A 26,284-nucleotide genomic window follows, 5' to 3' on the forward strand; every position below is an offset into this window, starting at 1 on the left:
TAAACCCGGGAGGCGGAGCTTGCGGGGAGCTGGAATCCGGCCCCTCCCCCCCAGCCTGGGTGGAAAAGCAAAACCCCGTCCAAAAAAAAAAAAAAAAAAATTCTGGTCATTAGGAGAGAGGCCTCAGCAGAAACCAGCTTTCATTTGATTGTGAAAAACTAAGAAATGCCTGAATTTTAGTCATGTGCTGCATAATGACCTCTTGGTGAATGATGGACCACATACACAACTGTGGTCCCATAAGATTATAATACCATATTTTTACTGTACCTTTTCTATGTTTAGATATAATTAGATACACAAATACTTACCATTGTGTTGTAATTGCCTACACTATTCAGTACAGTCACATGGTGTACAGGTTTGTAGCATAGGAATAATACGCTAAACTGTAGAGCCTAGGTGTGTAATAGGCTACACCATCTAGATGTGTGTAAGGACACTCCATGAAATTTGCACAATGATGCATTTCTTAGAATGTATGTCTGTCGTTAAGTGACATATGACTGTTTTTTTCTAAGAATAAAATTACTAACATATGTGGTATCTTTTTTTTTTCTTTAAAACCAGAATCCCATGTTGAAAAGAGATGTGTTTGTTTAAACCTATTTACTTTCTAACCTGGTGTTCTTTTATTAAAAAACAACACTCCCCTCTAAAAAAAAAAACCTATTTACTAAAAGCTGAAACAAATGCTACTTTACTGGCACAATATGAAACCATAAAGTGTAAATTCTTGATACAGTTATTTGGTAATGTTTGTTAAATAATAAAAATTTCTTATAAATTCAACTTAAGGGCTTAATGAACTATGAATATCTGTGCTGGCTTATATGCTTACGCTATTTAAAACAAACATGACTGGAATGCATCTATTCAACTATATGTCACTGTTATTTAACTGTTATATTTTTGAGAAAGGTATATTAAATTATTGTACTGTTAACAAATCTCAAACTATTTTGTGCTATAAAATATGTAATCTAAGACTTGTAATGAAACTTCTGTTTCTGGATATATGATCTGCAAAGGGATCTTTGGGAAAGTTTTATAAGATTTTTTAAAAAATTGTGAAATATAATCTATATTTAGAAAAGCACCTTAAACAAATATGTATGTACAATTTAATAAAGTGAAGGGCCATGAAAATACTACCCAAATCAAGAAATGAAACATCGCTTATGTACTAAAGTCCTCCATGTGCCTCTGCTTGGTCGTAATCTTCTCCCAGTTCCCTAGAGTTTATTACTGTTCTGACTTTTGTTGTTTCCTACCTTTTCTTTGTAGTTTTTAAAATAAATATATCCTTAAACAATATAGTTTAATTTTCTTGTTTTTGAACTTTATATGTATGAGTGGATCATGATGTGTGTATGCTTTTGTGTTTTGCTTTTTGGCTTAACTTTGTGAGATTAATCCATGTGGTGTGTGCAAGTATAGTTCATGAAATGTCATGGCTGTATAGTATTTCATTGTGTAAAAATCCATGTAGATGGATATTTAGGCAGTTTCTAGATTTTGGCCATTCTGAACATAGTTGCTATGAATATTTTTATACCTATAACCTGGTGCACATGTGTGAAAATTTCTTAAGAGTAGAAGTGATATGTAGATTTAGAGTATGCATATCTTCTACTCTAAATAAAACCAACCACTGCTTTTACTTTTTTTTTTTTTAAACTTTGTCCCGCTAAGAGTGTATCAGACTTCTGTTGTGCCACATCCATACCAACATTTGGTTATTGTCAGCAGTTAATACTTTTTGTCAATCCTTTTGCTCAATTTTTTATTGAACTGTCTTTTTCTTTCTAAATAATTTTGTAGGATTTCTAGATTTTGAATACAGTCATTTTTATTTGTTGAAAGTGTCTTCTTTCATTTGGTGACTTGTCTTCACACTTTCAGACTTCTTATAGTTCTTGTGGATAGAGTTACTAATTTTAATATACTTCAATATATCAGAAATTTCCTTTATAGTGTTTTTTTAATGAATAGGAAACCCACCCTCTAGTATCATGAAGTTATTAAATTAAGTACTAGAAGCATTCATATTTCACCTTCAATCCACCTGGAATTGATTTTTCTGTGTGATGGGAGTGCAGTTATCTTTTAGTTAATGAATTGTCTCAACTTTTTTATTGTTAAAAGGCTGTTCATATTCCTCTGCTCTGTGGTGTTACCTCCTTCCTGAATCAAACGTCCATGTATATGAGTCTTTCTCTGCACTCTCTAATATGTTCCATTGGTCTGTCTCTTCACCAATACCACACTGTTAATCACCTTAACCCTCCCCCCCCTTTTTTTTTTTCAGAGACAGAGTTTCACTCTTGTTGTCCAGGCTGGAGGGCAATGGCATAATTTGGCTCACTGCAATGTCTGCCTCCTAGGTTCAAGCAGTTCTCCTGCCTCAAGACTCCCGAGTAGCTGGGATTACAGGCGTGTGCCATGACGCCCAGCTAATTTTTGTATTATTAGTGAAGACAGGGTTTCATCATGTTGGCCAGTCTGATCTCGAACTCCTGACTTCAGGTGATCCAACCGTCTCGGCCTCTCAAAGTGCTGGGATTACAGGTGTGAGCCACCATGCCTGGCCTAATCACCCTAACTTTATTATTTTGTTAACTGGTAGAGCAGGTCCTTGTTCTTTTTCAAGATTGTCTTGGCTGTTCTTGTTCTTTTATATTTCCGTATACATTTTAGAAACCTCTTAGCAAGCTCAGCAACACAACACCCCATTGGGATGAGTGGAGTTGGGAGGGCTTTGACATCTTTACAATTTTGAGTCTTCCTGTCCATTAACATGGTACAGATGGGCATTTATTGAAAATTTCCGTAGTGTTTCTCAGAAAAGTTTTATAATTTACCAGAAAGAGATGTGTGCCACATCCACATTAGCACTTTGAATTGTCAGCATTCTTTGTTTTATCCGTGAAAGCATTCTTTATTCATGATAGATATGTAGTGGTATCTCTTCATAGTTTTAGTATTCATTTCCCTAATGGCTTATCCTGTTGAACATCTTTTCATATGCTTATTTGCTACCCATATATCCTCTTTATTGAAGTATCCTCAAATTATTGCCTACTCAAATTGTTTTTTATTTTTACTGGTGAAAATTTGTCTATTTAGAATTAGCCAGCTGGACTCAGTTTAGATGATTCCAATTTTGTTGGCAACATCCAAAGCATCATAAACAGGAGCCAGTCAAACACACGCCTTCTCTCCACTGGGCCTGATTGACAGGCCACATCAGTGTCACAGATCTGCTCCACATCCTGTTTGCTCTGCTGCTTGTTGGCTTTGCCATCCACAATGACCTCAAGTGTGTCGTTATCTTCTGTCTTCTTCATGGCACACTCAACGGTCAGGGGGAATCAGGCAGAGTGGTCAAGCTTGTTTCTCCTGGGGGCACTCTTCTGAGGATATCTGGGTTGTCTCTAGAGCTGTAGTGTTTTGAGGTGCTGGAAGGTGGGTGAAGTGCAGACACCCCTTTTTGTGTGTGGCTGTGGATGCTTTCCAGCACTGCCTTCTTGGCCTTCAAAGCTTTTGCTTTGGTTTCAGCTTTGGGAGAGGCAGAAGCTTCCTTAGGTGTCATCTTGTCCGAGTTTTTGTATTGTTGAGTTTTGAGAGTTCTTTATAGATTCAGATACAAGTCTGTTGTTGGATATGTGATTTGAAAATATTTTCTTGGCCGGGCATGGTGCCTTATGGCTATAATCCCAGCACTTTGGGAGGCTGAAGCAGGTGGATCACCTAAGGTTAGCAGTTTGAGACCAGCCTGACCAACATGGTGAAACCCCGTTTCTACTAAAAATACAAAAATTAGCCAGGCATGGTGTCACACACCTGTAGTCCCAACTACTTGGGAGGCTGAGGCAGGAGAATTGCTTGAACCTGGGAGGCGGAGGCTGCAGTGAGCCGAGATCACACCACTGTACTCCAGCCTGGGTGACAGAGCACGACTCCATCTCAAAAAAAAATTTTTTTTTCTTTGCACATATAGCTTGTCCATTCTCTCAGAAGTGTCTTTGTCAAAGCTAACATTTTTAATTTAGATGAAGTCACATTTATTAGTTTTTAAAAGGAATCATAACTTTGGTGTCATTTCTAAGAACTCTGCTTAACCCTAGCCTATGAAGATATTCTATGTGTTCTTTTAAAGTTTTATAGTTTTAATTTTATATTTAAATTTATGACCCACTTTGAGTTAATTTTTGTGTAAGGTGTGAGGTTTAGATCAAGGTTCTTTTTTTCTCCTTTGCCCTTTGTATTTATGGCAAATACAGATGATCAATTTTTCTGACACTGTTTGTTGAAAAGACTGACTTCCACTTAGTAACTTCTACATCTTTGTCAAACATCAAATGTCTGTATTTGTGTGAGTTTATTCCTGGACTCTTTTATTCCATTGGTCTATGTGTCTCTCTTTGCCAATACCACACTGTCTTTATTACTCTAGCTTTATAACAAGTTTTAAAGTCACATAGTTTGATTTCTTCAACTTTGTCTTCTTTTTCAACATTGTTTTAAACTAGTCTATTTTCTCTTTCATATAAGTTGCACAAAATCTTGTCCATGTCCACAAAAAGATACTGCTGGGATTTTGATAGGGGTGGCGTGAAATGTACAGATCACTTTGGGGAGTATTGGCATCTCCTAATCCATGAACACACTGACTTTCTATTGAAGTCTTCCTTGGTTTCTTTCATCACGTTTCTTCTTTAATATGTGCATCTAATGTTATAAATACCACCCCCCAGCACTGCCTCCTGCAAATTTTGTTATGTTGTATTTTTCATTTGGCTCAAAATATTTTAAAATTTCCTTTGAGACTTCCTGTTTGACCCTATGGTTATTTAAAATATCTGGGTATTTTCCATGGATCTCCCTAGTTCAATTCTATTATAGTCTGATAATCTACTTTGTATGATTTCTATTCTTTTAGATTTGGTAGGACTTGTTTTATGGCCCAGAATATGGTCTATCTTGGTAAGTGTTCCATGTGCACTGAAAAAGTGTATTTTGCTGCTGTTGGTGAGAGTGTTATATAAATATCCACTAGGTTAGATTGACTGAGTGCTTTTCAGGTCAGCTCTAAGCTTTCTGATTTCCTGCCTACTTTTTCCTTCAGTTACCGTAGAAAAGTGTAGATGTCTCCCACAAACACAAATCGCGAGTTTATGTTTCTCCTTACAGGTCTGTTGGCTTTTACTTTTTAGTTTATGAACACTTAGGATTTTTATGTTAAGAAGAGGGGACTGATCTTGAGTGAGTCTGATCTCCAGATGAGGTTGGCAGATGAACAGTGATGACACTCCCAAAAATTAGGATAGTAAGTCCTTTATTCTTGATGCTGGATCTGGACACTACACCACAGCATCCACCAGAATGAGTATTTAGGGTTTTGTTTCTTTTTATGTTTTAGTGATATTTTCCTAGGAATTGTTCCATTTTGTATAAACTTTCAGATACATTGGTATAAAGTTATTCTCCAAGTCTTCCTACTTTTAATAAATAGATTATCTGTAGTTATACCCTTTTCATTTTTGATACTGGTTATTTGTACCTGTTTTCGTTTTGTTAGAGGCCTTTGGGGTATCCTGTGCCCTGTAACTGATGAATGTGGGAATGTAAAGGCCCAGCCTTCATATTCTAACTTGGGACAGGTTAGAAGATAGGAAAGGTCATCCTATCTCAGAACTCGATGTAGGGTTGTTATGAGGCATTCCATTGAGAATGCATCACAATTTGACTTTTCTGCCTAACCTTGTTTCCTTCCTTTCCCTTGTACAGTTGTGGATCAAAAGCACTCCCTAATCTACTATGTATTAGCCTTTTAAAATAACTGGTCAGGTGCAGGTAATCACAAGGGCTGGTTTTAATTCACGTTTATCCTGAGGAGTAAGCCCTTAAATATCCTAGATCAATCTCAGGTATACCATTGAGGTCTGCTGGACACGATTTAAGTTTTTGTTTCCTTTTATGAGGTATTCTAGCTACTTGCAAGGATGGGGAAATGTAAAGGGCTAGTTCAAATAAATGGTGTATTAACGTATTTACAGTATCTTCAAAATGATTATTAATTCTTAATTACTCTTCCTAGCTCCCCAAAGATGGATAACACTAACATATAGTCAGTGGGAAAGAAATCTCAGAAAATGTTCCTTTGTCACTGTAATGGGAAATGGGAAGGAAGAAAAACAGCACTTATCAAGCATCTTCTATGTACAAACTGCCATTTCAGACTCAGAGCAGTCCTTGAAGGTAGGTATCACTCACTAATTTTGTTTTACAGATGAAGAAACCAAAGTTCAAAGAAGTGACTGATTCAGAGTCATGAAATCGGGGAGTTGGGCCCTGAATCCAGATTGGTCTGACTTCAAAGCCTTGTTCTCTTTCCACTGCAATATTCAAAATCAAAATAAAGGTCTTGTTAGTGATTCTCAATGTTGTGACACATTTTTTTTTTTTTACCTGCTGTCCCTTAATAAATGATATTGAAGTTGCGTTTGGAAATACAGAAACAGTATTAATGTCACTGATTGTAGTTTTAATTGTCATTAACATTTTATTTGTCTTGTAAACCCTGACACCACATGAGTTTTAAGACTCAGGCTATATCAATAATGAGCCCAATTGTCTTTGGGAAAGTGTCACATAGTGCCTAGGAGAGTGCTGTGGGTTGATAACTAGTGAATTTAACTGAATATTACAGTCAGGAGAGTCCTATCTTGCCCCTGACCCACAGAGAGGCAGTGGGCAAGTCACCTTACCCGTCTCCCAGTCCAGATAAATGCTTTCGTAAGCTCTAAGGTCTATTCATGCTCTGAAATAATTATTTAAAAACTCACTGAAATACTTTGTTTCAATAAGGAATATTTATTAAGAAGACATGTTAACATGCTTAGATACAAAGTAAAAACACATGCCATTCTCAGTAAACTGTGAAGAAAAAAATAAGAACAAAATTGTTTTCAGAGAAATTTTTGTGTTTTATAGGCATCACATGTCCATTTGCATATTAGAAAATTATTAGCATTGATAAACTTTTTTTCTCAGTCTTAAAGTCTTTTAAAGTAACTTTTGGAAATGTGAAATTCACAGTATAAAATTTGCATTGAAGTCTGAATGTAAATTATAGACTTCTCCAAGCCTTTGAGAATAGAAATGTGATTGAAGATTTGCATTCCCAGATGCCTACAGCAGTTTCCTTTCAAGAAATCAAATGTTCTTCATTATCACATGATAAGGATCAGTTTTCAGAGGAAAATTTTAGGGCACATTAATTCTTGGAGAGTACTATAATTTTAGTTAATATGAGCAAGTAAATCTTTATATGTCAGTCGCCAAAAATTTAGCTTTTCCAAAGAATATTTCTTCATGCCTGAAAATAAAATTCTGTCAAGTCTATATATTTCTATAATTAGATGTATAAGTCTAATAAGATCATCTAAAATAGTGATAATGACAACTACCACATATTGAGCACTTACTCTGTGCTAGGCACCAAGCTAAGCACTTCACATACATCATCCCATTTCATGTTTACAATAACTCAAGCAAGTATCATTAGCCCCACTGAATAAACAAGAAAACTGAGGCTACACAGGTTAAACAAGAGTCAAGTTCAAACAATGACTTTGTAAGTGGTGGAATTAGGAGTTTAAGGCAAGTCTGTCTTACTGTGCTACCAAGTCAGAGCCTGATCACTATATTGTATGTCATCAGTGAGAGACCCCTGACCTGCTGTGATGAAGCTGAATGCATAATGACTCTGTGATATAGTCACAAAAGTATAATTTGCATCATTAGAATAAGAAGCAAGACCAACTCAAGTGGACACAAAAATTCCTGCTCATTTAATTATTTTTATTTACACACATCTTTTTCCATCATCATGACACTAATAAGATTATAAATACACAAACACGGGAGTACATGCAACACATTCCACAAAGGAACAGAAATGTACAGCACTACGGAATAAAGAACCCAAATTTTTTATATACAAAGTGCTTTAACAAAAAAAGACCTTGTGACATATTCAAACCATATTTATTTGAACACTTTCCAATAATTACCATAGGATACATCATTTATAAATAATATTTAATCTCCCCTATTTTTTAAGCCAGAATTTGCGTTTCAACTAATCAAGTGAACAGCCATTCCATTATGTAACATTAAAGGCAAGTCACATAGCATCAAAATGAAACCGGTGGGCTTCTTGTCGTTTTCTCTATCATCTGCTTTCTGAAAAGAATTTTAGACTCGTTTATAAATGGTAGAGAAATGTTACAAAAGATTCATTTCTGAAATACTGATTCATTTTAAAAGTCTCCAGCAATTAGTAGACAATAGATATGATTCCCTAATTCTAGTATTTTTGTAGTTTATAGTAGCTGTTTTATAATTAATGACTAATTGAATAAAAAACAAGAAATACTTGAATACTTAGGGCACATTAAATACTTACGGTCCTTAAACACTTAGCTTCTTATCACTTACTATCTACTTGAACATAGGAATAAGCATTAGATTCTATAAGGATAAATCAATGATTGCATTTTTCTCTCATTCTTAACACTGATGTTAATAAACAAATCTAATGGCTGGGTGTGGTGGTGGCTCATGCCTGTAATCTCAGCATTTTGGGAGGCCAAGGAGGGCGGATCACTTGAGGGGAGGAATTCGAGACCAGCCTGGCCAACATGGTGAAACCCTGTCTCTACCAAAAAAATACAAAAATTAGATGGGTGTGGTAGTGGGCACCTGTAATCCCAGCTTCTTGGGAGGCTAAGGCAGGCGAATCATTTGAACCTGGGAGGCAGAAGTTGCAGTGAGCCAAGATTGCACCACTTGCACTCCAGCCTGGGTGACAGAGTGAGACTCTGTCTATTTTTTCATTAAATTGTTTATTTAGCAGATATTCATTGGCCCTTTGCTTCCAATACTCCCAATACCAATACTGTGTTTGATATTTTAATATTAAAAAAACTTTAGAAGTTTTGTATCTTGTTCTCCAAAAAGACAAACACAAAACATATTGTATAATTGTAATTCAAGATAAAAAGTGAAAAATGTTACCAAGTCTAAGAGACTACTTCTAGATCCAGGTGAGGAAAGGGAAAGCTTTGAAAAGACATGGAAAGTATTTGAAAGCATGGAAATGGGGAGAGTGGTATTCATTCCACACTGGGGTTACAACATGAGCAGTTATGAGAAGGCTGGAAGGAGCACGGATATGTGAAAGGAGCTGGTAAAAAATAAGACTGTGGAGTCACATGGAAGTCATATGCAGGCCAGGCCAAGGATTTTACACATAAAAGGCAATGGATATTCACCAGAGCTTTTTGAGCAGGGGAGTGACATGATGAAGGCTAAACTGAATGATGAGTGTGCTAAATGGAATGGAAAGGGGAGAGAACGGAAAGAAAGAGACCAAGTAGGACGTAAGAAGGGGCTGGGTTAAGCAGTGCAGTAGGAATGTAGAGGTGAAGTCAGCTGTAGAACTTCTTACAGAGGAAGAGTCCATAGGCAATTGATGAAATCTTGTAGGCAAGTAAGACAGATGAAGCTTTAGAATGCTGGTTTTGAGGTGTTGTAAGTCATCTAGGTTGAGCTATCATGGTGATAGTTGGAAATAGGGAAGGACCTTTAGAGATGAGAGCTGGGGATATCTGAAGCCATGATTTTAGATGAAATTGGCAGGTAAAGTGTTGAAAGAAGAGGGGCAGGGACAGACACTGGGGAAAGCTTGCAGTGAGAAAATGGTAGAAGGAGCCAGCCTGCTTAAGTAAAAAAGTGGTTAGAGAGGTTCTACCTCTTTGAGATACCACAGTGCCACAGGAGACACAGTATATACATGGTCAAATGTATACTTGTACTTAAAACTTTAATTTTTGGCTACTGCATAATTATTGTTATAAGCACACAATGTTTATGCTGTAATCAGATCTACTGAGGAATTAATGAAATTAATTTCCTTTGCTTCGTAGGTCAAGAACTATGGAATCTTTCAGATGATATTCTGATACTTCTGGACAAAGTATGTATGGTTGTCCTTGATCTTACTCTTAAGTTGCAATCTTAAGGTTAACTGAATATGTAACTGCATGTTGCTGTTTTTGATATGAAAGGAGTGATTTTTTTAAAAGCGACGAAAGTATGAAAAAGAACATTTATGGAACAACTAATATGTTCTCTTTTTCATACGTTAAAAGAACAAAGACGGTAATTTTAGTTAGCAAAAAATGATTATGATGGCATGACAATCCAGAGTGTAGGTGCAAAAAAAGAAAAACACCTTTCTTTGGGGCCACAAAGAAGCCCTATTTTGAGGGCACTGATTGGAACCCATATACAAATAGAAACTAGCTTTTTCACATATATCTAAACTGCTAATAAATTTACAGTGATAGCCTCTTTTTTCTTCACATAAACATTGCATAAAATCTTTTACATATTTGGGAGTTTTGTTTTCAATTATTATTTAGAGTATTATACTAAAGAACAGAAATCAGTTTAATGCAAAGAATACTTATAGATGAAAAAGATGTTTATGGCTTTTTTCTTTTTTGAGACAGGGCCTCACTCCTTTTGCCCAGGCTAGAGTGAAGTGGCGCAATTGCAGCTCACTGCAGCCTCAACTTTCTGGGCTCAGGTGATTCTCCCACCTCAGCCTCCTGAGTAGCTGGGATTACAGCTTGCATCATGGTGCCTGGCTAATTTTTTAATATTTTGTAGAGATGGGGTTTCACCATGTTGCCCAGGATGGTCTCGAACTCCTGAGCTCTAGCAATCTGTCCACCTTGGCCTCCCAAAGTGCTGGGATTACAGGCATGAGCCACCGTGCCTGGCTGTTTATTGCTTTAGTTGTTACCTTCCACGTAAACCCTGAGAAAATAATTTAACCTCTTTTTACTCTAATTCTTTTCAAAGAGATAGCTGTTAATCCTAGCCAAAGAATGTCCATGACTTTATCAGTAGATACTGAACACAAGTTCATTTTTTAAAATCATTATTATTTTTCAGGTCATTATGAAATTGTTTCTAAATGCCTTTTGATTTCTGAATGATCACTTTATTACTATTGTACACCATCAAACTTTTAAAGTAGACATCTCCTGTGATTTGTATGAATTGACAGGAGACATTAGTCACTTCCAGGGATAAAATAATCATCAATAAAATGATGCTTTGGACAGAACTTGAAAAATGATGAAATTCTAGTCATATGAAAACAGTTTAAAATAAACATAGTGTTTTTAAAGAGCAATGTATGTATTACTAGAATAAATTAACCAAAGTTAATGTTTCATTTAAATGAACAAACCTTTTCCTGCCAATGTAAAATGCCAATTATTGCCAAGATGAAAACACAGACACCGATGAGAGCTATAGCAGTAAGCAGAACAATGTTACTTGGTGTAAGATATAGTTTGGCACTCCAACTGTAGAAAAAACAGAACAAATTAAAATTACAAATTTTACTTAAAAATAACAAAGTTATATTGCGACCCCAAAGCAAAACAGCTTATTAATTAATGAAACAATGTATTCATTAAACCATTCGTTCATCTGTCCATTCATTATAAATAAAACAAAAGCAATTATAAATCAGATAGTGCTGAGAATATTGATGATGCTGTGGTTTATATTTCACCTAGACAACTGAAATAGAATTTTTGATGAGATATTTCAATGTTTTTCATCTTCCAAGTTTGATCCTGTGAGAATTATTCTTAATAAACATATCCAAGGGTACTTTGGACAATCATGGACATTTTTTTTACATCTTGATTTACCTGCTTAATTTGAAATCCTGAACTTTTGTAAAGCAAGGGAGTCACATGATCCTAGAAGCCTTCTGTATCATCTCATTTTTGACCTGTGTCACATATGTAATATGACCAACTAAAACATAAATATTTTGAATGTTGATGGCTTGTGCAGAACTTCTATAATTTTTGTATCATGTTGGAGCAATTACTACAATGACTTTTAGGTTCAGATCACTTACAAAATCATCTTTAGTCCCTCACTATTAATGGCAATATACAGACTAGAGGTCTTCAGTAAACAGAACTAGCTCTTTCCTTTTAAAACAGTCTGTGTAAGATAGCATTTGCACACCCTGAAAGCCTAAAACTAAGGACTGTATCACCAACTCTGCAGGTTGTTATATACACATAACTTTTGTTCTCCCTAGAAATAGGTAATGGCTATATTTTATTTTAAAAGTTTAATAAAGGTAAGACTGTTCTGGTAAATAGCAAGTAGCTATTGACTTATTCTGGGATAATTAAAATTTATTGATCCATAAGTTAGCCTCTAGTCAATAAACCTCAAAATATACCTCAAAATCTAAAATCAATTTGGTTTTTATTATGAACATAAATTTGAAAAGAACATTTCTTTGGAAAGAGTAAGAGAAACATGAAAAATGTTGAGATTATGGAAAAAAGCTATGGTATCATTTTCTGGTGGAATTTTTAGAAGAAGTAAGTAAACCTTAAAAAAACCCAAACTGGTTAATTAGGTTGAAAGGGCTACTCCTTAAGTGTTGTTACCGTTCATTTAAACCCCTTAAGGGAAAAAAACCAGTTCTTTTTATTTGAAAATGTTGTCTAGTTATACTTTTATTTATTTATTTATTTTTATTTTTATTTTTTTGAGACGGAGTCTCGCTCTGGCACCTAGGCCAGATCTCAGCTCACTGCAATCTCCGCCTCCCGGGCTCATGCCATTCTCCTGCCTCAGCCTCCCGAGCAGCTGGGACTACAGGTGCCCACCCCCTCGCCCGGCTAGTTTTTTTTTTTTTTGTATTTTAGTAGAGACAGGGTTTCACCGTATTAGCCAGGATGGTCTCGATCTCCTGACCTTGTGATCCACCCGTCTCGGCCTCCCAAAGTGCTGGGATTACAGGCTTGAGCCACCGTGCCCGGCTAGTTATACTTTTAAAATAGATTTTTAACAAATCAGGAATATGTGTTTTGGTAAAAAAAAAAAAAAAAAGACAAAAGTCAATCCTCAGTTTTCTACTCAGAGGCAGTCACTCTTACCAGTTTCCTGCATATCCTTTCAGAGATATTTTATACATGTATGAACATGTATGTGTAGATAGCTTCTTTTTTAATCACAGTGCCTGCTTATTACACATACTCTTCTACATTTTGCTGTTGCTGCTTTTGTTTGTTGTTTTGCTTACCACTCCATCTTAAGAGACTGTTCTATGTCCGTGGCAGTGAAAAAAAGTCATGCTACTGAGCTGTATAGAAGTACCCTACTTTATATAGTTTCCTACTCATGGTCCAGATTTTCTAGTTTTACTGTAAATTTCATCTATAGAAAACTAACACATACAATATAGGCTCATTAAAAAAATCTGAACTAGGACTATAACTGTTTCAATGATGTCATCTTATTCCAAGCATAAGGCTGCGATAAAGTTTATTTTCTTAAGTAGTTTGGTTCTAAAGCCCATTAATCTACCATAAAGTGCATCTGCTGGTATGCTGGTAAACTGGCTCTGAGGTAGACAGGGGTTGGGGAAGCCCTATTTATGATACTTGCCAATTTTCATGGAGTAGATTCTCCCACCATAACTGATTTCAGTGTGACTTCACTGAATAGAGATGCACACAGAGTCAGCTCATGAGGTGGCATAAGCTGGTTTCGGCACTCAATACATTCGATCGAGATGTTTAATAAAGAATGATGAAGCTGGTATTTTCAGAGGGAATGTAACAAGCAGGGGACCCCACTGGTTACATATTCATAGACAAATTCACCATTTCTCTTTGGTTATTTTCTCATGTTGATATTTGTCTAGCATATTTTTCCCTATGAAATTGAAATGTTAGTGAATACTTTTATCGCCTAATTTAAAAAGAATAGAATCAATCTAGAAATTTAAATAAAAATGAACAAAGATTATTTAAGGATTTAGAATTAAACGCTGTATTATGAAATAAATGTATTCTGTTAATAAGGATAAAAATACCTACTGTTCGTTTACCATATGCTTGGCACTGTGTTAAGTATATTTCACCCTCAGATGCAGAAATTGAGTCTTGGAGAGGACAAAGGACTGGCTCCTAGTCTTGCAGTCAGCCAGCAATGGAGCTGAGTTTTTTAGCCTACATCTATTTAACTCCAAAATTTGTGCCCAACCACTGTGGGATATATAGTACTTCTCAAGTAATTTATTTAAAAGATCAGTGCTTTATACAAAGATTTAGTATCCTGAAATTTTGAATTTATAACTAGTAAATGGAAGAGCAGTTTATTAAAGCAGAATATATGTATAAATCCCTAATTAGTTAACCTGCTGTTTTCTCATAGGATTGAATTTGTTCTTCATGAAAAATGTCTGGGACCATTTATGTAAGTATGTTTAGTCATTTAAAGTTTGCCATAAGCAAATTAAGGATGGGCACTCATGGGAACACAGCAGGAATATGAGAGAGTTTAAAAGACATCACTGTATCTATAATTCAGAGTTAGCAGTGTCTTTACCAAATCAGTTCAAGCAAGGACATTACCTTCGAGGGACATTGTGAGGGTATGGAATGACAATTAGCTGGGAATTTGGAATGATTGCAGTCCACTCTTGTTTTCGTATAGACTGGAAGAAGAATTTAAGAACATTTAACATTTAGCACATTTAAAAAACACAATTAGTATTCTAAATAAATAAGGAAAAATGTAGCTTCTTTGAGAAATTCAAATTCTAGGTATGGATGAAGCTATGTTTACCACTATTAAGCCAAAAATAAGGCTTTTGTGCCATCTGTTGGAAAATTTTCTCATCTTTTCAAGGAAAGATTATATTTGTGTTTTATGAATTCATTCATTCGACAAATATTTATCAGACACTTATGTAGCAGGCACTGTTCAGAGGGCTATGTACAAATGCTGCTTGGAGCTAAAATTCAAGTTAAGGGGAAACTGACAATAAGCAAAGCAAGTAAAGTAATATGATTATACATATTATATAAATAATACACATATGTATAATAGTATTTATGTTAGTAAAATATTTATGTGCATGTTAGGTGGTGAAAAATGTTAGGATGAAAAAGTAGGATAGATGGATAGGTGAGGTTTATGGGCGAGGAGAGGGAAAAACTACACGGTATCTTAAAATCATAATGTGCTCTATGTAAGATAAACTTAGGTCACTACCAATACATTTTTCTTTATTCTTCAAAGGGAATAAAAATATTTGATTTATTTGAATTAAAATTCAATTACGTTCAAATTATTTAATTTAAATACTTAAATAGTGAATATTAAAACACAGATTAATTGTAAACAAAATGAATTTTCACTCACTTTTTCTCCAGATGGACGGGGAATACCAACATACAGATGATCAAGAAAATTTGCGCTCCGACCTAAACCAAGCACGTTGTATGGTAGTTGGAGAGCTAAATGTGCGGATTGGCTGAGTTGGCCAGCTAGAATTATTCAATTAAAAAAAACATTAAAAACATCTCTGGAAACATTGCTCCCATCAAATATTAAAATGATAAAATGTTAAAAATTTAGGTACTGAAATGTATCATGTTTCAAAATGTGAAGTGAAACATACAGGACATTAATATTAATGATTCACTTTTTTCTTTTTTTGAGACATGGTCTCACTCTGCCACCCAGGCTGCAGTGCAGTAGCACTGCACTGAGCCTTGACCTTCAGGCCCGAGCTATCCTCCTTCCCAGCCTCCCAAGTAGCTGAGACCACAGGCATGTGCTACCAGGCTCGGCTAATTTTTAAATATTTGTGGAGATGGGGTCTTACTATGTTGCCCGGCCTCCAACTCCTGAGCTCAAGTGATCCCCTTGCCTTGGCCTCTCAAAATGCTGGGATTACAGGCGTGAGCCACCATGCTCAGCCAATGATTCACTTTTTAAAGAAACAGCTTTACTGAGATATAATTCACATACCATACACATCACCCATTTAAAGTGTACAGTTAAGTGGTTTTGAGTATATTCAAAGAATTGTTCAGCCATCACCACAATCTAATCTTAGAACATTTTTATCACTTGAGAAGTAAACTCCATACACATTAGTAGTCACGTCTATTTCCAGCCCGCACACTTCCAACTATATGTAATCACTAATCTGCTTTCTGACTCTATAGATTTGTCTATTCTGAAGATTTCATATAAATTGCAATCATACAATGTGGTCTTTTGTGACTGGCTTCTTTCGCTTAGCACGTTTTCAAGGTTCATCTATTTGGTAGCATGTTTCCGTACTTTATTATTGTTACTTGCCAAATACTCCACTTTGTTATATATACATTTTGTTTCATTAATTTCATTAATTGATGGACATTTCAGTCATTTCCATTTTTGGTTACTAAGAATAATACTGCTGTGAACATCATATACAGGGTTTATTTTTGTATTTACTCTTGTTTTCCTTTCTCTTGATTATGTAGCTAAGAGTGTTTAACATCATTGGGAACTAACAAACTGTTTCCAAAGTACCTGCACCATTTTATGTTCCCACCAGCCATGGATAATGGTTCAAATTTTTCCACATCCTCAGTGACACTTTTTATTGTGTCTTTTGTATTACAGCCATGCTCGTGGTTGTGAAGTGGTATCTCATTATGGTTTTTACTTGCATTTCCCAAATGACTAATAGTCATTAGCCTTGAAAATGGTCAATAAACACATGAAAGAAGCTTACTACACACACACACACACACACACACACACCAATTAAGTAAAGCATCTGGCCCTGTAGGCACATTTTCTGTTGTCTTTTTTTTTTTTTTTTTTAAAGAAATGTGTATTAGCCTACTTTCCTGTTTGTATGTCTTATAATTTTTGTTGAAAACTGGACTTTTAAGATAATATTGATAACTCTGGTATCGCTTAACCCCACCCAAGGGTTTGTTGTTTTTGTTACTGTTTGTTTAGTGACTTTTTTTTTTCATTTAGTGAATTCTGTGGATTCTGTATTCCTTGCAGTGGTTGTCCCCAAGGTCTTTTTAATTTTTAAAGTTTTTATTCTACATCTGGCTTCCTACTTGGCATATCTGGGTCAGTATTATTTAGTGGTCAGCCAGTGATATGTTGTAAGATTTCCTTAAATCTCTTGCCTGTACATCTTCCACCCCTTGTCAAAGTGATTTGTGTGTGAAGGCATGCCTTCAAAGTTCAGATGGTTTAAAGGACAACCTTAGTTTTCATTTCCTGCTTATGCAGGGCTTCATGGTGAAGCAGAAGGGAGCTGAGTATTTGAATGAGGTGTTTTCCTTTCTAGGAATTTGCAGTCTTCTAGATCCCCAAGAATATGTTGTAGCTTTTTAAAGCTGCCTATGTTTTCCAGTTTTCTAAGAATTCCTCTTATATTTTGACCAGTTCTTGTTTCCTCCACATTTAATCACAGGCTTAGGTAGCTGAGATGTTGCCAGCAGATTACTGTTGTTTTTGGTAATGCCCTAGTCAAATGAAATAGCCAAGATGCTGAGAATGAAGATTTTCTAGGGAGCTGCTAGTTCAGACAAAATGTTGATAGTAATAGGGATGGAGATTTTCATGCAGCTCCAAGGAGGTCAGTCATATCCATTGGCTGTGAAGCCGCTGGCTTTCCATGGCTACTGCACTACTCAGTTGAGACGGGAGGCAGGATGGGAATAGCTCCAAGTTAAAAATGCCATAGATTCAGTGTCTTATCAAGGATCAGTAGTTTTCCTTGGAATAGACAATATTCAGTCCATTGTGTGGCTTTGGTTAATTTCCAGAGTTCTGAAATGGTGGATACTATATGGTTGGCCAGTATTTTTGTTGTTGTTCTTTTTGGGGGCTCTGGGAGAGCAAGTTTGTGTGGTCCTTACACTGCCATTCCAATAGTCAGTCTTTTCCTATTGTAATTCACTTTTATAGAATATATGTATTTTCTAGGTATTTTTCTACATGCTTAAACTTAACATTTAAATGACAAAATTAATATATAAATATTTTAATATTCAAGGGGACTCTGCTAAACATCACTAATGTCATCCAAAAATATGCAATCACTGGAAAGTATATTTACCTGATTATTTATATAGTTCTTAAGTTAGAAACAGTAAGGTATAATGAAAAGGAACATGAATTTAAGGATAGGCATTAACAATGTGTATGAATGAAAAGCAGTATAGTGAACAGCATGGGCTGCAGAATTAGTTCACCTGATTGAAAGATAATGTTTAAAATTAGAGTATCTCACACAGTAAATAATCATGTTAGCTATCTTTATTAAGATAAAATTTATTCTTACAGAGTAGAATTAAAAATTAAACACAGGCCGTTTATGCCTGTAATCCCAGCACTTTGGGAGGCCAAGGCAGGTGGATTGCTTGAGCTCAGGACTTTTGAGACCAGCCTGGGCAATGTGGTGAAACCCCGTCTCTACGAAAAATACAAAAATTAGTCAGGCACGGTGGTGCGTGCCTGTAGTCCCAGTTACTTGGGAGCTGACGTGGGAGAATCACCTGAGCCTGGGGAGGTTGAGGCTGTAGTGAGCTGTGATTGTGCCACTGCACTCCAGCCTGGGAGACAGAGTGAGACCCTGTCTCAAAAACAAACAAACTCAAAATTAAGCACAAGCTAATTTCATGACACTACTAGCAAAGACTGACTTAACAGAAGTAAACCAAAAATAAAATTCTAACTGTTGGACCCTCCCCTCAGGCACTCAAAAGTTAACCTGAAAAACTAGTTCAGGCCATGATGGGAAGTGAGGGTCAGATATGCCTCATTATACTCTCCTTTCTTTTGGAATTCAGGCACAGCTGACCAGCATTAACATCAATACAAAGCCCTTAAGACTGACAGAAAAGACTGTTTAAGTCTGATAAGAAGCATTTACAATCTACTCTCTCTGAAGCCTGCTACCTGGAACCTTCATCTTCATGATAAAACCTTGGTCTCCACAACCCCTTATGTTAAAAGACTTAAAGTTCGACTCTTTTTGTCTACATGACATCAAACTAGGCTTCTGTTTTCCTGTTTACACTATTAAAATTGCCTATGCAATAAGCAAGCTTAAAAGTATTAAGGAGAATAATCAAAGTAAAATTACCCAGCAACTTAAAATGAAGAGATAATCATTATTACATTTTAGCATACTTTTGGTCACATACTTTTTTTCTCCAAGGCAAGTGCATGCACAAATACATTTTAGCATAGTTTAGTACTATTTTCACTCAGTTTTATGAGTATTTAGTCATCATGAAAATTCTTGGAAAATGAATAAGCAGAGAGAAAAATGATGGAAACACCAAAATCCCATTAAGAGAAAGCCAAAGGAAAAGCCAAAGCCACAGTGAAAAGACATGTATTATTATGTATACGTCTAAAATTATTTTTCTAAAGTGATATCTACCCAGACATGACAAAATATAATTTTCCTGCCTATATAATCTTATTTAAAAATTAATTCCTTATTGTTGGAAACAAAGGAATTTTCCTAATCCTTCACTATTAAAAAAAAAAAGCTTCAGTGAACAACTCTGCAAATCAGTACTTGCACCCAGATTAGTTTGTTTGATTCCTATATACAGAACACTGGATCAAAGAGCAGTAAGTTTAAAACTTATTGTTAAATATAGAAACCCTGTTTCCTAAAGAGAGGGTGCATCACTTTACATTTCCATTAGCTTTCAATGAAAGCATCCATTTCAATCCATTCTTATTTTCTAATAGAGCTGTAATTCAATTAACTATTTTAACAATTTACTATTTTAATAAAGTGTAAAATCAAATGGCCTTTAGTGTATTTGCAATGTTGTGCAACTATCAATTCTCTCTCATTTGCAAACTTTTTCATCATCCTATACCAACACCCTGTACCAGTTAAGTAATTACTCCCCCTTTTCTTTTCCCCCAGTAACCTCTAATCTGCTTTCATTCTCTATGGATTTGTCTACTCTAGATACCTCATATAAAAGGTACCACACGTGACCAACTGTGTCTGGCTTCTTTCACTTAGCATAATGTTTTCAAGGGTCATATAAGTTATAGTAAGTATCATTACTTCATCTGTTTTTTATGGAAAAATAATATTCCATTTTATGTATATACTTTGGTTTGTTTATCCATCCAGCTATTGATGGATGTTTGGGTCATTTCTACCTTTTGGCTATTATTAGTAGTGCTGCTATGAACATGGATGTACAAATACCTCTTTGAGACCCTGCTTTCAGTTCTTTTGAGTATATATTAAGAAGTAGAAATCCTGGATCATATGGTGATTCTAAGTTTAATTTTTTGAGGAATTGCCACATTGTTTTTCACAGCAGCTGCACCATTTTACATTCCCACCAGGAATGTATGAGGGTTCCTATTTTTCACAGCCTTGCTGACATGTCATTTTCAGTCTTTTTAATTAAAACCATCTTAGTGGTTTTGAAGTCTGGTTTTGATTTGCATTTCCTTCATGACCAATTATGTAGGACATCTTTCACTTTGGGATTCTTTGGAGAAATGTCTAGTCCTTTGTCCATTTTATAATTGGACTATGTGTTTTTGTTGTTGAATTGTAAACATTCTTTTTATAGTCTGGATACTAGAACCTTATCAGAGACAAGATTTGCAGGTATTTTCTCCCTTTTCAGTTTGTTGAAAAGAAAAACAAATTTCTTTTCTTTTGAGACAGGCTCTTGCTCTGTCACCCAGGCTGGAGTGCAGCAGCACAATCCTGGCTCACTGGAGCCTTGATCTCCTGGGTTCCAGTGATCCCAGCTCAGCTTCCTGAGTAGCTGGGAGCACAGGCCTGTGCCACTGCTTCTGGCTAATTAAAACTTTTTTTTTTTTTTTTTTTTTTAAGAGACAAGCTCTCACTACATTGCCCATGCTGGTCTCAAATTCCTGGGCTCAAGCGATCCTTATGCTGTGGCCTCCCAAAGTTCTGGGATCACAAGCATAAGCCACTGCACCTGGCCAAAAATGTTTTTTAATGCAAAAAAGCTTTACATTTTTGCAGAATCTAATCTATTTTAAATTTTGTTACTAGTGCTTTTGGTGTCAAATCTAACAATCCATTGTCAAATCTGAGGAAATGCAGATCTATTTCTATGTTTGCTTCTAAGAATTTTGTATCCCTTATATTGAGGTCTTTGATCCATGAGTTAATTATTATATATGAGTTAATTATTTTACATGGAGTCCCGCTTCATTTTTTTTTTTTTTTTGCATGTCATTATACAAATGTTCTCGTATGATTTGTTGAAGGCACTCTTCTTTCTCCACTGAATGGTCTTGGTACTCCTGTCAAAAATTAATTTGCCATAGATGTTTGGATTTATTTATGGTCTCTCAGTTCTATTCCATTGGCTTATATGTCTATCTTTATGCCAGCACTATGCTTGTTGATTACTGTAGCTTTGTAGTAAGTTTTGAATTTGGAAAGTATAAGTCCTCTCAGCTTTGTTTTTGTTTTCCAGTATTGTTTTGGCTTTTTGAGGCCCTTTACAGTTCCATATCAATTTGAAGGTTGGCTTTTTATTTCTGCAAAGAGACCACTTGAATTTGTAGATTGTTTTGGGGAATATTGCTATCTTAAAGTTTTCCAATCCATGAATATGGGATGCCTTTCCATTTATTAGATTTTCTTTAATTTCTCTCAGCAATGTTTTTAGTTTTCAGTGGATAAATCTTTCAATTTCTTGCTTAAATATATTCCTAGGTGTTTTACTATTCTAAATGTTGCAAATTGAACTATTTTTTTTTTCTTTTTTAAAAATTTCTTTGCTGGTGTATGGAAACAACTGATTTTTGGGTGTTGATCTTGTTCCCTATAACTTTGCTGAATTTGTTTATTAGCTGCAGTAGTATTTTTTTCAGTGAGTTATATGAGATTTTTCTGTATACAGAATCATGTTATCTGCAAATAGAAATCATTTTGCATCTTCCTTTCCAATTTAGAAGTTTTATTTCTTTTTCTGGCCGAATTGCTAAGTGTAGGAATTCCAGTAAAAAGGTGAAGAGGAGGAGTGAAAGTGGGCATCCTCATCTTCTTCCTGATCTTAGAAGAAATGCTTTCAGCTTTTCCTTATACAAGATGATATTAGGTGTGATTTTTCTTATAACTGCCCTTTATGATGTTAAGGAAGTTCCCTTCTATTCCTAGTTTGCTGAGTGTTTTCATTATAAAAGGATGTTGAGTTTTGTCAAATTATTTTTAGTATTTATTGAAATGATCATGTATTATTTTTCCCTTAGTTCTATTAATGCCATGTATTACATTGATTGACTATCTTATGTTGAACAATCCTTGTATTCCTGGGACAAATCCCATTTGGTCATAATGTATAAACACTTTTAATGTGCTGTTGGATTTGCTTGGTAGTATTTTGTTGAAGATTTTTGTATCAATATTCATACAGGATATTGGTCTGCAGCTTTCTGGTGGTATCTTTTTCTGGGTTTGGTATGAGAGTAATGCTGGCCTCACAGAATGTGTTAGGAAGTATTTGCTCTTCTAGTTTTTGTAAGAGTTTCAATAACAGTGATGAAATTCTTCTTTAAATTGTTGGTAGAATTTCACCAGTGCAGCCATCTGGTCCTTGAGTTTTCTTTTTCAGGAGGTTTTCGATTACTGATTCAATCTCTTTTACTTGTTACAGGTTGGTTGACATTGTCTATTTCCTCTTGGGTCAGTTTTGAATTGTCTGTGTTTCTAGGAAACACTTTTTTTTTTTTTTTTTTTGGAGACAGAGTCTTGCTCTGTTGTCCAGGCTGGAGTACAATGGTGTGATCTTGACTGACTGCAACCTCTACCTCCTGTGTTCAAGTGATTCTACTGCCTCAGTCTCCCGAGTAGCCGGGATTACAGGCATGCATTACCACACTCAGCTGATTTTTGTATTTTTAGTAGAGACGGGGTTTCACCATGTTTGCCAGGCTGATTTCAAACTCCTGACCTCAGGTGATCTGCCTGCCTCAGCCTCCCAAAGTGCTGGGATTACAGGCACATCTTTGATTCATCTAGATTATCTTTTTTTTTTTTTTTTTTTGAGATAGGGTCTTGCTCTATCACACAGGCTGGGGTGCAGTGGCACAATCATGGCTCACTGCAGCCTTGAACTCCTGGGCTAAAGCCTCCCGAGCAGCTGGGACTATGGGTGCATGCCACCACACCTGGCTAATTTTTAAATTTTTTTGTAGAGACAAGGACTCACTGTGTTGCCTAGGCTGATCTCAAACTCCTGGCCTCAAGCATTCTTCATGCCTTGGCCTCTCAAAGTGTTGGGATTATAGGTATGAGCCACTGTGCCTGGCCTAGATTGTCTAATTTGTTGATATGCAGTTGTTCATAGTATTATCAATCCTTTTAATTTCTATAAGGTCAGTAGCAAAGTCCCATTGTTCATTTCTGATTTTAGTTATTTGCCTTTTCCCTTTTGTTTAAAACTCAGTCTAGCTAATAGATTGTCAATTTTGTTGATCTTTTCAAAGAACCAACTTTTGATTTCTGTGATTATTATTCTCTATTTCATTTATCTCTGCTGAAATCTTTATTATTTCCATCCTCCTGCTGGCTTTGAGTTTAGTTTGGTCTTCTTTTCAAGTTCCTTATGGTATAAAATTAGGTTGCTGATTTGAGATCTTTGTTTTTTTAACATTGCATTTACAGCCATAAAGTCCCTCTGAGTACTGCTTTTGCTTCATCCAGTATGTTTGGTTTTGTTTGTGTTTTGTTTTTAGTTATCTCAAGATATTTTTTAGTTTTGCTGATATATGTCTTATCTTCCTTAAGTTAACCATTCATGCAAAGTAGTGGCTGGATTACCTAAATACTCAGCATATAAAACATATTATATGAATAGTTTTGTATCTGCTTGCTAGTGAATGTTTATTTCATTAATGTCTTTATTTGCACAGAATTTGGTTACAGATTTTCTTTTATGTTTACTGATAGTAAGAAAAGTAGTTACTTTTCTTGGTAAAAAAAAAAATTGTAGTTACCAATGCTTGGTAACGTAAGACTTATATGTAACTATAAGAACGTAAGACTTATATGTAACTAACTTGACTTAGGTTAGTCCCCAACACTCCCAAATGTATAATTCCAGTATAGACTGCCAATCTCTGAACTCTAGGCTCTCATATCAAACTAAATGCTAAACATCAATATTTTCATGTATAACACATATTACCAAATTAATATATTCAAAATGTAATCTCTGGGGCTGGGTGTGGTGGCTCACACCTGTAATCCCAGCACTTTGGGAGGCTGAGGCAGGTGCATCACCTGAAGTCAGGGGTTTGAGACCAGCCTGGCCAACAGGGGGGAACCCTGTCTCTACTAAAAGGTACAAAAAAATTAGCCAGGCGTGGTGGTGCATGCTTGTAGTCCCAACTACTCAGGAGGCTGTGGCAGGAAAATCACTTGAACCCGGGAGGCAGAGGTTGCAATGAGCCACAATCGCACCACTGCACTCTAGCCTGGCCAACAGTGTGAGACTCCATTTCAAAACAAAACAAAACAACACAACAACAAAAAAGCCCCCATAATCCCTGATTTTATTCCCCCTACCTGCTCCATCTCAGTTATGGCCACTCCAACTTTCCACTTGGTCATGCCAGTAACCCTATAGTTATAGTTATAGGCCTCTCTTTTTCTTATATCCTATATTCAATCTGCCAAGAAATTGAATATATATCTACAATTTAAAATGTATACACACTCTAGACACTCATTTCTATTTCCACTGCTATCACCTTGGTCCAAGCCACCACCAACTTTTGCCTGAATTATTATTATTTACCCCAAATAGGTATGTTCCTAAACTGAAGTATTTTAATAGCTTCTAGTTAGTTTCCTTGCTTTAACTGTTGTTCCTCCTGTAGTCCGCAGTTTCACTCAGAATACAATCTTTTCCTATGTCCTACTTAGCGTACACTCTCCACCTCCCATTTAACTGTGGCTTCATTTTCTACTCTGTAACCTCCCTCTTTCATTCTGCTGTAATTTACTGGCCTCTTCACTGTTCTTTGGAAATTCTAGGAGTGCTTATATCTTAGGGCCTTTGCACTGGCTTTCTTCTTTGCCTGGAATAGCCTTCCAAAGATAACTACATGTCTAACTCCCTTACCTCCTTCAAATCCTTGTTCAAATGGCATGTTTTCAGAGAGGCTTGCTCTGATAATCCTACATACAATCGAAGACCCTCTGGCCCAGCAATCCCAATCCCTTTTACTCTGCTTTATTCCCTCTTCCTCCCACCCACAGTACTTAACACTGGCTAACATTAGAAAGTATTAAATAACTTACTATGCCGATTGTCTGTCTTCCCCCACTAGAATGCAATCTCTATGAGGGCTGAGATTTGAGTCTGTTTTATTCACTTTTACATTCTAAGAGCTGAGAACAGCTCTGGCATATATTAGCCACTCAATATATTTTTGTTAAATTAATGAATAATTGAAAGAAATTTTAATCCCCCAAATGTGTCAGACTTAACACTTGTAACATATTCCAGTTGAAATATGGTATTACACAACAAAAAAATACTATATCAATTTATACCATATAAATATTAGCACATCATGATTGTCTACCCAAAGGTAAAGTATCTGTGATACGTTTTTAGTATTTTATAATACATTAAAGGCATTTGTGATATCAGACACTCCAACCACCAGATTCAAATGCCTGTGTGCTTTTGTCCAGGCTTGCATTATAGTCTGATTTTCCAATATACTTCAAGTACATGTTATTTATATAATCTTTAAAAAATAACAGTTTTCACCGGGCATGGTGGCTCATGCCTATAATCCCAGCACTTTGGGAGACTGAGGCGGGTGGATGACTTGAGGTCAGGAGTTCAAGACCAGCCTGACCAACATGGTGAAATGCCGCTTCTACTAAAAATACAAAATTAGCTGGGCATGGTGGCACACGCCTGTAATCCCAGCTACTTGGGAGGCTGAGATATACACTATCACTTCCTTTCCTTTGCTGCTAGTCTAACTGCATTGCTAATAGGGTTTCTCATACATCTTCGTCTCTTCATCTTCTTTTTTTTTTTAAGCAGAGATGGGGGTCTTGCTCTGTCACCCAGGCTGGAGTGCAGTGGTGTGATCATAGCTTACTATAGCCTTGAACTCCTGGGCTCAAGTGATCCTCTCGCCTTATCCTCCAGAGTAGCTGGGAGCATAGGTACATGACATCGTATCTGGCTAATTTATTTTTGTTTTTTAAATGTTTTAAGGGAAGAGGTCTCACTATCTTGCCAGGCTGGTTTTGAGCTCTGAGCTACAAGTGATCCCC

General features: G+C 36.0%; 1 protein-coding gene and 1 long non-coding RNA gene across 4 annotated transcripts in view; one reads left to right on the forward strand and one right to left on the reverse strand.

The window, feature by feature from the left end:
• Window positions 1-15,787, forward strand: part of LOC108534781 (uncharacterized) — a 20,493-nt gene extending 4,706 nt beyond the window's left edge. For 2 of the 3 annotated variants that reach the window (XR_001887026.1, XR_001887028.1), the window contains exons 2-5: window positions 6,104-6,264; window positions 9,999-10,048; window positions 14,347-14,388; window positions 15,351-15,787. This is a non-coding gene — a long non-coding RNA (uncharacterized LOC108534781). The remainder of the gene's footprint in view (window positions 1-6,103; window positions 6,265-9,998; window positions 10,049-14,346; window positions 14,389-15,350) is intronic. The other variant, XR_001887027.1, reaches the window with a different exon arrangement.
• ITFG1 (integrin alpha FG-GAP repeat containing 1) overlaps window positions 6,860-26,284 on the reverse strand; it is a 297,020-nt gene continuing 277,595 nt past the window's right edge. The window contains 5 exon segments of the mRNA XM_017880291.1: window positions 6,860-8,238; window positions 8,241-8,253; window positions 11,336-11,453; window positions 14,547-14,629; window positions 15,340-15,464. Of these exon segments, the coding sequence (XP_017735780.1) occupies window positions 8,195-8,238; window positions 8,241-8,253; window positions 11,336-11,453; window positions 14,547-14,629; window positions 15,340-15,464 (383 nt within the window). The 3' untranslated portion in view covers window positions 6,860-8,194.

The sequence above is a fragment of the Rhinopithecus bieti genome, unplaced genomic scaffold (genome assembly GCF_001698545.2).
Source record: "Rhinopithecus bieti isolate Rb0 unplaced genomic scaffold, ASM169854v2 scaffold_12138, whole genome shotgun sequence".
Taxonomy (NCBI): domain Eukaryota; kingdom Metazoa; phylum Chordata; class Mammalia; order Primates; family Cercopithecidae; genus Rhinopithecus; species Rhinopithecus bieti.